The sequence below is a fragment of the Botrytis cinerea genome, chromosome 11 (assembly GCF_000143535.2).
Source record: "Botrytis cinerea B05.10 chromosome 11, complete sequence".
In the NCBI taxonomy this organism is placed as follows: Eukaryota; Fungi; Ascomycota; class Leotiomycetes; order Helotiales; family Sclerotiniaceae; genus Botrytis; species Botrytis cinerea.
The window spans coordinates 2,346,579-2,359,939 of NC_037320.1; the positions used below are offsets into that span (position 1 = coordinate 2,346,579).

A 13,361-nucleotide genomic window follows, 5' to 3' on the forward strand; every position below is an offset into this window, starting at 1 on the left:
TCTGGGATTGTAAAGGTAGCGTTAAGTTGGCCTTTGCCGAACTTAGGTTTGAAGTTGCCCCTTTTTCCTCCTGTCTTCTTGCTTCGGCAGTCTGCTGCTCGGTGCCCTGCTTTTCCACATTCAAAGCATAAGTTGTTTTCTCGTCTTCGTCTCTTTTCCGAGTCATCGTTCCCGTTTGTGTAGTGCGTGGCGTCTAGTTCCATGGGGTCTCCGTATCTCTGTGGATTGTAACGTGGTCTACCCTCATTTTTGCGGTAACGCCCTTGCTTCTGATTTCCTTGGGGTTTGTATGATCTCTGGCTTTGTCGATATCTGTAGAGACGATCATCTGATTCGATGGAGTCCTGAATTAGATCGTTCAGATCTGTACTCTCGGCAGATCTTTCTAATTCCAGTCTGACTTCTGGTTTGAGTCCCTTGCGGTAGTGACTCATGATAGCGATTTCGTCCCACTTGGTTGTTCCAGCATATCTTCGAAATTCCGTAGCATATTTCAATGCTGATCCTGTCTGCTTGAGGTTGAAGATCTTATCTTCCGCTACCTCTAACTCGTTGGAATTTCCGAAGATTCTACGAATCTCTGTCTTAAATCCTTCAAAACTATTGAAGATTGTTCGGGTGGGTTGCATACGATCCTTATCGTCATGCTCGAAATAGTCGCGCAAATATGGTTGGATCCATTTGGTTGCTTCACCTCGAAGGTATGATGCGGCCCATATACTCTTGGATTCCTTGGTAGTGAACTTGTCCTCATTGAATCGAAAGTAGATCTCAAGTTGTAAGAGGAAAGTATCGAGCTCTTGTCGACTACCTTGGTACTTGTCTGGTAAGGCGATCTTAAGGGTTTCGTTGATAGTGATCTCCTTTGGGGCGTCGGTCATCTCGATGTCGTTGGTGTCTCCGGCAGATTGACCTGTGGCGGTAGCTCTGGATGCCATATTAGCGGTTGGTTATCGAATCGGTACTTGAAGCAGAAAGGGTGCTCAAAGTGTTACGGGAGCTGCCTCTAGGGTCACGTGGAAGTGTCTAGAGATCTCTCGAGGTGGTTTAGACTAGACTTCAAGTAGGAATTCAATAAGGTTGTAACTGGTTGCAATTCTCGTAACTATAGTAATGAAACTAATGATTGTTCTTGAGCACGAAGCTCTACATTGTAATGAAACCCATTCCATATATAGACCTTCGTCCTGAAGTCGAATCGACAAGTCGAGTCGGCAAGTCGAGTCGGCTTTGTAGTCACATGACACTTGTCCTGTGACTCTTATTGTCCTAGTTTGTCCTTTTGTCCTGGGGCTAATCCCCTGGGGTATTACTAATATAACTTCGCGAAAAGTTTGCAAAGTTATGTTCGGCGTTTCCTAGAACCTATTGTCCTAGGAACTGTATCCTACGTTCTAGGATATCCTATGACTAATACTATATACATGCCTGAGGCTTTCCTTGGGTGCCTAGTGTCCCCCGGTATACTGCAGCTGAATCACTGAGGCCTATAATACCATTATAGCCTATACGTTGGTGATTCTACAGCCTGTTACTAATCCGTCGTAACACTCTACCATATTAATAATCATTACATTTTGAAAATTCTCAAAATTATATATTTCACATCTCCGGCCTATGAAATGCATTTATTATTGAAAAAATCGAAAATCTCAAAATTCTATATTTCATATCCCTGGCCTATGAAATACATCTACTATTAGAAAAATCGAAAATCTCAAAATTCTATATTTCACATCCCCGGCCTATGAAATGCATTTATTATTGAAAAAATCGAAAATCTCAAAATTCTCGAAAATCTTAAAATTATATATTTCACATCTCCGGCCTATGAAATCTGTTTACTATTGAAAAAATCGAAAATCTCAAAATTATATATTTCATATTTCCGGCCTATGAAATACATCTACTATTAAAAAAATCGAAAATCTCAAAATTATATATTTCACATCTCCGGCCTGTAAAATACATCTATTATTGAAAAAATCGAAAATCTCAAAATTCTCAAAATTATGAAAGTTATATATTTCACATCTCTGGCCTATGAAATGCCTCTACTATATTAATAATTGTCATATTTTGAAAATTCTCAAAATTCTCAAAATTATATATTTTTTGTTTCCAGTTTGTGAAATGCTTTTATTATATTAATAATTGTTATATTTTGAAAATTCTAAAAATTATATACTTTACATCTCTAGTCTACGAAATGCCTCCTGCCTTTCAAATTTCGAAAACTTGAATAATTTTATTTCACGATTCAGACTCGAAAAATAAATTGCACACTTTCGAAATTGATTAAAGTTATTATAATATAATTATTTATTTCCTTTTGCCTTTCGTTTTTCTTTTATTTAGTTTAATTTCCAATTTTCAATCTGAAAAGAAAACTTATTGAACTTATTATAATCATAATGTGATACATTAATATTAATCGAAATGGTCAGTGAGATGTTGCTACAAATTAAGATTTGGTAGACATGTTTAATGCAATATATTAGTTAATTAATCAAAAAGCGTCTGGTCTACTTATATTATCGAAGCGAATCAATTTTGAAGAGCTCATTGCATTTATTAGCTCTGCTGGCTCATTGATTGTTGGGATCTTGTCAAATTGTATTTACCACTTTCGAATCACTGCATTTCAATTCGATGAGGTAGCAGATCGCAATCGAATAAATAATACAGAAAGAGCTTTGTATACTTTGAAAAACGCATTTCAATTTGCAATTACAATTACCATTCACAATCAAAGCGTTTATCAATATTTCCTATATGTTGATAATAAAGAAGGGCGTGGCATCGATAGCAGCCGGTTCGCTTTGAACTTTAGTGATAGGATTGTTCAGAAGATTCGATATGCTTTTATGAATGGGGATTTGTATTACTCTGTGTTTGATAATAATGATTATAAGATAAAAGGTGTTATTAATTTAATTAGAGGGAGTTTTATATTTGATATTATAGATTATTTTGATGGGATGAATATTATAAAACAGTTGGTATAATATAATAAATATCCAGGCTATAATTATTTATTTTCTTTTTGATTTTTTTCTGGTGTAATCAGGAGAATATCGCTTAATTTGTTACAAAGGAAAAGGGGAGGAGTATGCGTGATAGATATTACAAGAGAATGAGAATTATTGAGTTTCGTTTAGAAACAATATTTTAAAATATTAGAATATAAAGATCTTTAATTTTCTTTTGAATTTATTTCAAAATCTCAAAGTTCAATTTAGTATATCCTTTAGATTCAAAATTGCCTTCAACACTTCAAAATTTACTACTACTTTCACCTTTTCTTTATACTATTTTATTAATAATTCCTGCTTTTGAGAATGGAAAATTTCCTTACAAAAGCTTTAAGTCCAATAGGAGCACATCGATTTTACTAACTTGCAATATCGCCATATATTAAACAAGAGTTCTGATTAGTTATATTACAATTCAATTATTTTTACTTTTATTTAAAATGCAGATCGAAAAAGCTAATATAGGAAAGGGATCATATAAATGGAATTAAGCTTTGGTTGTTTGAAGAACCGAATAGTGAAAATCTGTTTTATAATATTTTTTCGATCGAGATGTATTTGAAAGCTGTGAAGCTAAGTATGTACAAATTGATATTATAGCTTTTTATTTATTAATAAAGCATTCAATAGAAAGTAAATGGGTTGAATTGTTATTTGAGGATTTTTATATTGGAATTGCTTATTTATTTGGTAAGGAATCTTAAATACTTCAAGTTTACATTTGATCTTCAAATTGCACCCTCTTTTAAATACATATTTGCTAATATTGAGCTGCCTAAAAAAAAATGAGCTTTTTGAGGAGGATAAGCTTTTTGAAAAGGATGAGTCTTTTGAGGAAAATAAACTTTTTGATTTTTAATAAATTGGTTTGAGTGGGTAGTGTAGGTGTGAATTATTCGATTATCGAAAGGGCGATATTCTTAATGCGATGGGGTTTTTTGGAAATGTTAAGCCTAATTTGAAATTTAATTTTGGTTGTGAGATTAACTTAATTGTTTGAATGGTATTCAAATTGCTTTATGCAAAGGGAATTAATTGCTTCGGTTTTCTTTAGCTCATCCAACATAAGAGTATATCAAATAAAAAGTTTTTGATATTCTATCTTGCAATGTTAATTCAATTATTGAATGATTAAATTTCGGTTGAAGTTTGATTCGGTTTTGATTTATTGAGTTTGGTTCGATAATAGGTAATGTATACGATTGCATCACCGATAGTATTTACGCTTGCTCTCTATTTAGCAAGCAATATAAATTCCTTATTATCAATATTTTTATTCAGTTTGATTGATTATATAATTTTAATTACTATTTATTTGTTTATCAAAATAATATTTATTTTATTTCAATTAGTAAAATGAGCTAATGGAATCGCAATGGGTTCTAAATTTGATAAATCAAAAAGGTCAAAAAAGGTCAAGGAAGAAGAAAAAAAGTGGGTTGAGTGTATATTCTATAAAAATGGATACACTCAATTGAAAGAGTGTGCAAACTTGATTCAATTTTTTCAGTTTCGATCAAACTCTCAATTTAAATGCAAAAGCTCAACCTCTTTTCTTTTACAATATAAATTGAACCCTTTATTTTATTTTAATCAATATATTTTCAAGTATTTTACTTTAAGCTTCCAAGTTATATTGCGATTTTACGCTTTCCCTCGAGATGAATCAAAACTATCACTAAATAAGCATATCTGAAGAATCTAAAACGCAATCGCCCCCATCTAACTTATTAAAAAATACATTATCAGCTTATTATAAGTTTTGGAAAAGAAGTAAGATCTTTTTATTACTTGCTAGTGAATCAATACCTTTATTAATATCTTCAAAATAAACAGTCTCACTTTAATCATTCAAAACAAATCATTCACTACCCGACTAAAAGATTGGCTTCGGAATACTAGATTTAATACATTGAACATTGGATCTCAAAACGACAACCAAAAGTCAAGCGCTCCATTCGTTATACAAACCCTTTCAATAGCAGCGATCCAAAGACTCACGAATCGCTAATTCAATATTCCTTACTTTTCCAAATCGATGCTTTAGCCAATGTAATTCAGATTTCCTCGACTGCTTATAAATCTCTTTATCACACTTCAACTCAATTTTCAAATTCATTCCTTCAAGAAAGTTGCATTAGGGTTGATGCTTCAAGTACACTATCGAAGCAAGTTCCCTCTATAAATCTAAAGCCAGCTGGCTCTATTGATTTGATTATTAACTCACAAGCAAAAAACAACTCCTCAACTGTATTTGAAGTTCATAAATCAAAAAAGGAAATTTTAAAAGATAAGGAAAAGACATGAAGACTGAATATAGGGTAAAGGTTAGCCCAGAGTGTAAAAGAAAAAATTGATTTTTTTTTGATACTATTGGATTCGTCTTAATTTGAGGATTATAATGATAATAATTATTTCATTGTCAAAAAGTTGTAGCAAAAGTTATAGTTGATTAAAGGTAGGATTCGTAGTATTGTAGATCCGATTCGGCAAAAAGTCAGATACTGCCGATTGTCATACCGCCTTTCCCGATTAGGATTATTTCTGACACAACTAATCATCGCTCAAAACACACATTCCATCTCGATTAAAAATACAAAAACCTAATACCTAGTATTCAGCTATGTAGAACAACTATCATTTTGAATTTCAAAATCGAAAACCAATGTTGAGTGAAGTTGTAGCTGATTCAAGTTAACCCTTAGAGTTGGTGAAGGTCAGCTGACCCACCTTCCCGATTAGGATTATTTCTGACACAACACCACATCACTCAAAACACACATTCTACATTCATTAAAAATATAGAAACTTGATACCTAGTATATAAATATTTAGAACTATTATTGGTTTTAATTACAAAATCAGAGATTAATAATAAAAGAAGTTGTAATTGATTCAAGTTAATCCTAAGAATTGGTGAAGGTCAGCTGACCCACCTTCCCGATTAGTATTTATTTCTGACGCAACACCACATCACTCAAAACACACATTCTATGCCTATTAAAAATACGAAAACCTAATAATTCGTTTTCAGATCCTTAGATCTAACATCATAATTCATAATAGTATATAAGAAAAATCGTGAATGAAGTTGTGATGAATATAAATTAACCTCAAGGTATTGGATTCTATCAATAAAAGCATCAGTTGTTTATCGGCCTTACTAATCAGGTTTTTTTCTTCAAATATTATCAATATTTCATAACATTACGATATCTACTTCAATTGGCAATCAGTCTACAGCTCTATAATGCCATCTCATAGGAACCTTGGACGACCGAGAAAGTATGCTAATGCTGAGGAAGCTAGAAAAGCGAATAATATCAACAATCGCCTTCGTGCAAGAAAGAAAAAACTTCAATCCTCAGATTCAAATGAGTTTGTTGTATATCAATCCTCTTCTTTTACCAATATCTTTGCAAATAATTCTTCTCCGTATATTCGCCCGAGCACTGGACTCCTAATGGCAATTCCATTATCTCAAGATCAAATCCTCGAAGCTGAAAATGTTTGTGAGAGTAATGGTTTAGAGAGCTTGCAACCCGCTCTCCCAGCACAGAGTCAATCACCCTCGATCCACAACTATAAAGAGATCGATATCCAAAAGAACGAAATGAACAATCAAGAGATCAATCTTGCAGAAGAGGAATGTGATACAAATATTGCAAAGATTCTGATGGAATTGCAGTCAGCTCATACAACCTGCACAATGAAGGGGCCGGAAACGAGTGTAGTATCAAAGTAAATGATACTATATCAAGCTGTAGATACCAAATCCAGTTGTGGATACCAAATCAGAATCGCGCTAAACCTTATTGGCATTTTTTCATCGAGTTTTTCTTTTAATGTATACATTAAACCAATCCTAAGATTATTTTCATTATATCGACTGCAACAATGGATTCAAATTCAATCAAGAAAAGTCGTGGCAGACCACGAAAATTTACACAAGAAGAAGCTGCAGCTTCTAAAAGAAACAGCAATCGATATGCTCAACAACGGCGGCGTCACCCACGCATTGCTGCCGGTCCATCCGATTTCATTGCTTACGAACCCCCTCTATCAGATGTACCAGTCAATACACCTCCTAGCGGACTTCGACTCAGCCCTGATATCCCAATACCTTTAGACGACGATTCATCAATTGAAAATCCTTCGAACATACAATCGAACCCTCCTTTATCGACATCCTCTCCAATCGAATTGACTACTGAACTTGAAGAACAAATGAGACATATTCGACTTGAAGAAGAAGAAGCGGACAAAGAGCGTGTTGAATATGAAACTGCAATCTCCGAAAAGATGAAGGAAACGAGTCTTGCAATTGATTCAAATGAAACAGTGATACAATCGGTGAATACGATCAATACAATACAGGAAACAAGAGTGGGGGATCCAAGTGAGGACCGAACATTGGATAATGATAGCACTCCTGTATCAAATTCCCGTCACCCATCAGTGAGCATTCAAGGGTCTGTAGATAATCCTATACTACTATCAAGCCCTATTCAATCTCGATCACCTTCTTTCCAATTATTCAATCAAAGCCGAAGTCAGCAAAGCAGTAGTACAGGAAGAAACCGATTCTCTGTGCAAAGTAATCTCGAGGCTTGGTTAATACCTTCACTACATCCAACCTCTAGGATTCAGAATACAACTCCAACTCCAAGCTTACCACAACATACCACAAATACTTCGTCTTCAAGCCACTCCCCGATTGAGAGTGTACCTTCTTCGACACCTTCCGAATCTGTGATACCATCAACGCCAGCCTTTATCAATCCTGAATTTGCTCCTTCTTCCGCCTCAACCGGAAGCCCCTCCCCAGCACCATCCGCTCCCTCAACGCCCATAAAGCGTACAGCTCTCAAATTAGCCAAGCAACTCCGTAACTTCCAAGGCTGTACCCACGAGCAACATGAGACGGCTGAACAACTTCACCGCGAGCATCACCAAGAACCTGATATCCACTCGGAATGTTCGTCCTTACAAGATATCACCACCCTCCTCAAAGGGGATTATCCTGGTGGAGTTCCTCTGCCTGATGTTTTGAGCAATCACAAATTGCTCCAGGCAGGAGATTACAATTTCCAGGATTTTCAAGCAGCATTTGAAGGTGTGAGTACTACAGCCGCTCCTGAAGATGACGGCACACGAAATGAGAACTTGCCCAAGAACTTGTGTTTGTCACAACACCACCTTACCAGCAAGAAGAATCGTGAAGCCAAGGTGACATACGATATCGATAGCATTTGCTGTTTTCCCACCAGCTTAGGCTTTGCGAAACGTGGCATACACTGGTTGCCTAAAGCTCACTCTATCCTCAATCTCACGGCTGATATTCACTTTGCCTTGAAGATACCTACTTACAACAATCGTGGTATATTAATAGAAAGAGCTACTCCACTTCACAAAATCCCTCACTATTGCTTTGGTAATGCAATTGGGATGGAATCATTACTAATCTTTATCTTCTTCCCTGCCTTACACCTCGAGAGTAATTATCAACACACTTCCTACTTGAGTAATGAGGACAATGAACTCTTCTTTGATGCCATCGTTAGCCCCGCTCTCAATCGGGTTATCCAATCCTCCAATATCATACAGCATTATCCTGCATCCGCTAGGATTTCGCAATTGGATGCTATGGCTATTTCGACCGAGGGCCTGCGACGAAAAGAATCTTCGAGGGAACAGTTGGTCAAGCACACTATACAACCTCAATATCTTGATCGACTCTGGGATGCTATTGTTCAAAGTATTGAAGATAACCCCGGCTTCCATCGATTTCGAGGCGCTACTCCATTCGCTCATTCCAAGAATATCAAGTTGGAATTCATGAATGCTAGCCTGACGAAAGTATATGATGACTGGCATTCCAAGTGGGTTGCTACAACTGATACTCAATTCTACAACCCGGATCGTACATTTGTAGACCTTGCCAAACAGGTGACATCTCAAGATACTGCCTTGCCATTTGATCACATTCTTACCCATCACGAAGCCGAGGTATTCTTGTGGAAGAAGTGTTGTCTTGAAGCGTATGCCAAGAGTCGAGTGGTTCTTGAGGCTGACGGTAGTCCCGCGAGGGGCAATCCCAGACGAACTGTATACCCTTGGGCCACCATGCGGGACACAATAGGTCAAACTCTTTTTGCTGTCCCACATGGTCAAGAGAATATAGATGGATTAATCTATTCTCAATTTTATGGCTTAATCAAGACGCCTTTCGACTCATCCAAGGTATACGTTTTTGACAATGATTCGGTGGAGAATCTGGCTCTCGACCCTGGATACATTCGAGCTCTTCAACAAGCCGGTGGCGGTATTACTTTCTCTAAGGCTGTCGCTGAGTTTGGTTACCAGCACAGCAAGAAGCGGGCTCACGCGAACCTGGTAGACAATCGTGCAAAGTCGTATGGGATTCGAGAAGAGCATCGCATCTCCCAAACCATGATGGAAGAGATCTACCAGCAGTGGCAACAGTGGGATCAATACGATGATGAACATAATATCAATCGACCTCACCTCCCGTATTATATCATCCCTACCAAGGGTGCCCTCGATTTCCTCGCAGCTCAGATCAACAAATATTGCTTCCTCTTCGAACACATCCTTTCCCACACCGGCAAAACATATTCGCTACCCGAAACCACGGTAATGATAACTGCACTCCGAGCTCTCCGATTCAGCTACGGTAGCAACTTACTTCAACAAGAGTCTCTGCTGTATAAGGATCGCTGGGAGCATATGCGTGATTCGAGATTGATTGTCAAAGAAGGATTGGGGATGCAGGATACGATGGAGCGGTGTGGCTTAGGATGGTTCCTGCCGAAGTTCAATTGGGCCACTTGTCGTCTTGCACCACCACATGGAGATAATATCCTCGTTGGGAGTGCTCTAGTGCATAAGGAGTATAAGAGAAGGTGGCGTGCAGTCAAGGATCTTCGAGATGTCTATATACGCTTCAATCAGGCGGCGTCGTGGTACGATCGATACAATATGAGTCGCAACAGTGTGTTATACCATAAGTGGTTGAATTATCTGTTCGCTTTGAATCTTGAGCAATTCAATACCGATATCTGGAAGGAAATGCTCAAATCCCACAAACACTCTCCGGAATTATCACCCCTTGCCTTCCAATCGCAAGGAAATCTTCGATTTTGTTACACAGGTATGAAACGATTGTTCCAAGTCGATGGGGTTGTGACACCTCCTCACTTCGTAACGGGAAACAAGATGCGTTACAATAAAGTTAATGAACTGCTTGATTTCTTGTTCTCGTGGGGAGATAATAAAGAACGTCGTGGTTGGACTCACAAGCCATATCGGATCATTTTACAAAGAACTTTTGAACTAATCGAGCGACGACGCCCAGGAGATGGGGAAGCAGAGTCTTGGTTGAAAGAGTTTTTGTATCTCGTACGACTGACGCATTGGGTCCTCCCTTACCCAACGCATTTAAATCTTATTGCATCAACGAAGACGAATCATCATGCAGGTCTCAAGAGACGAATGATGTGGTTCTCATCCGTTTATGCTAACCCTGAAAAAGTCGAGCTTCCTCTTAGGGTTCATCCGCAGACCCTTCACGATATCCTATGGCGTGCATCACGGGTGAAATTTGGGTCTGATAGAGATAATCTATGGGAAGCTAATGATCTTATCTTGGCATGCGATAGACAAGGGATAGATTTGTATGAATCAAAGAAATCTTCTCAGTTTTGGGTGGTAGGGAAGCATAGTATTGGATCGAAGGGTTATGTACCGAGGTGGGAGAGGGGGGCGCCACCAAGATTGAAGATGATGGAGGATATTCATCAAAAAAGCTTGGATGAATTAGAGGAATTGATGGCTGCTCTTAGGGTTAAGTATGCTCATTGCGATATTCGAGATGATGAAGGTGACAATAGTTTTGATGATGATTCTGAATTGGATATTGATGATGATGATAATGATAATGATAATGAAATAGCTACATTTCTTTGTAAATATGATGGTGATAGGGCTAGAAATAGCACTGGCAGTGTCTTTACACCATCAAGTAGTGTATTATAGAATAGTGTTGAAAAATCCACCTTTGAAATCATCAATATATTTATGGGAATAAGGGTTTTTAAGAAATTTGAAAAAAGCAATTAATAAAAAATCAATTGAATTTTATTTATTCTAAGTTTGAATATTATAATGGAATCAGGGTTAGAATTAAAAAGCCTTAACACCCTTTTCTCACTTAAATTACCGAATATAAAATGGATCGAGCGTATTGATATTTATTAACCCCATTAAAAAAAAAATTTCACAACTCGGGCTTGCGAAATAATTGGATTGAAGACTTTCCACCTGCCGCGTGCAAATCTGGCCCAATCTCAGTTCAAGTTTTGATGCAACAGACTTCGTATCATCGCGGGCCCAAGGTCACTCACTGCAATCCAACAAAGAACAATTCCAATTCCCATTTCAGAGGGGTCCCTCCCAAGCTCACTTTTGAAACGGAGTTTCTCCCCTACCCTTTGACGGATATGGATCGCATTATGAAAACAAAGTGGGTTGCAAAATTAGACCGCCCTTAATAAAATTTTCAATAGGATTTCGGGACAGATTTTGAAAAAAAAAAAAATGGTAAAAGGTACTCTTAGATAAAGTTGCGATTGCTTTAGTATAAATTGAATTAGGATAAAGGAGCAATGAGTTTTTCCTTTCCATAAAAAGAATTCCGCGAGCTTTGCACAAGGGAAGCTTCACCTGCAGCCCCCCACCATTTTTGCATTTCTCAAGCCGGGCTCGAAAAATGATTTGCCTCACTATAGCTGCAGGCCCCGCACAGAAAATCAACTAGCACATATACAATTCATATCGTTATAAAGATAAATAAAAACAAATTAGAAAATATATATAATTACTATTTCATTAATTCCAAACCCTTCCTCCCTTCTATATTGCTCACACAAAAATTAAGCTGCCGGCTCCTACCTCATCACTCACCCCTAACTCCTATACACCTGGTATTAACGTTTTATCTGGTATTAACTCAAATTTAGGGGTTTTGGGGCCTTTTATATATATATAATTATATTTTTATAATTCTGAGAAAATTTCTGATTTAATAATGCTTTTTTTATTTTGCTAGCGTTCTTCCTTATTAAGTTCTATTTTTAGAATTTTATCTGGTATTAACTAATATCTCGTTTGGTTTTAGAGCTAGCTTATTAAAAATAACTTTTTTGAATTTTTCAAAATAAATCGAATTGAATGATATATTTTTTTTCCAAATCGGGCTTAGTTCGTTTTTGACTTAGAAAAATTAGAATTTCTTGATTTTTAATAAAACTTATTTAGGGTTTAAAAGCTTAAGGGTTAATATTTTCGAAAAAGCCATAATATATTAGTATAAATTGATTTAAAAGCCGAATATTTTGGTGTAGTTTTTATTATATATATATAAAATTTTATTTTTATTTTTAAGATTTATCTGGTATTAACAAAAATCATCTGGTATTAACTCATTTCTTACGTAATATTGGAGCTAGCAATATAATAATATTATTTTTGAAATATTTGAAGAATTTTGAGTTATATAGCGTTTTCAAATTTTTCAAAAACTGGCTTTTAATTTCAATCACGTGAAAATCACATGATATCATAGGGTTGGGGTTAAATTTAAGTATTTGAAAATTTGAAATTGAAAAGGATTTTATAATTTAATTATAATTAGAATTGAAAATCAATTAGAATTGAAAATCAATTCGAAATAAATTGAAATCTAATATCGATATTCAATAAATCAAATATATAAACGATTATTAAAATAAAATTAATATTATAATTATATTCAATAGAATTTCATTATGAAAACTTAATATGAATAAAACAATACATTTAATGAAATATTATATAATATCAATTAGACTTTTAATTGAATATAAAAATAAATCAATTGAATTTATTGAAGAAAAGAATATATATAAGCTAAGGGTATATAAAAAAACAAATAAAATAAAATTAATAGAATAAAACCAATAGAATAAAATCAATAGAATAAAATCAATAGAATAAAATCAATAGAATAAAATCAATAGAATAAAATCAATAGAATAAAATAAAATGAAATTAGAAAAGCAGATTTATATAAAAAGAATAGGAAGGCAGAACGAAACCCGGAGGATAACCCGAGGTTACATAGCAGCGTCACGGTCAGCGTCACGGTCAGCGTCAGCGTCAGCGTCAGGGTTAGGGTTAGGGTTAGGGTTAGGGTTAGGGTTAGGGTTAGGGTTAGGGTTAGGGTTAGGGTTAGGGTTAGGGTTAGGGTTAGGGTTAGGGTTAGGG

General features: G+C 35.9%; 1 protein-coding gene across 1 annotated transcript; it reads left to right on the forward strand.

Moving 5' to 3' along the window:
* The first annotated feature begins 6,852 nt into the window (after window positions 1-6,852).
* On the forward strand, window positions 6,853-11,127 carry BCIN_11g06560 (hypothetical protein). Its single transcript, XM_024696149.1, has one exon. The coding sequence runs from the start codon at window positions 6,933-6,935 to the stop codon at window positions 11,091-11,093; it is 4,161 nt and encodes a 1,386-aa protein (XP_024551955.1). The 5' UTR covers window positions 6,853-6,932; the 3' UTR covers window positions 11,094-11,127.
* The last annotated feature ends 2,234 nt before the right edge of the window (window positions 11,128-13,361 follow it).

What these genes read in the sequence shown, in the direction of transcription:
- BCIN_11g06560 (XM_024696149.1), top strand. Translation starts at nt 6,933, where the DNA reads ATGGATTCAAATTCAATCAAGAAAAGTCGTGGCAGACCACGAAAATTT.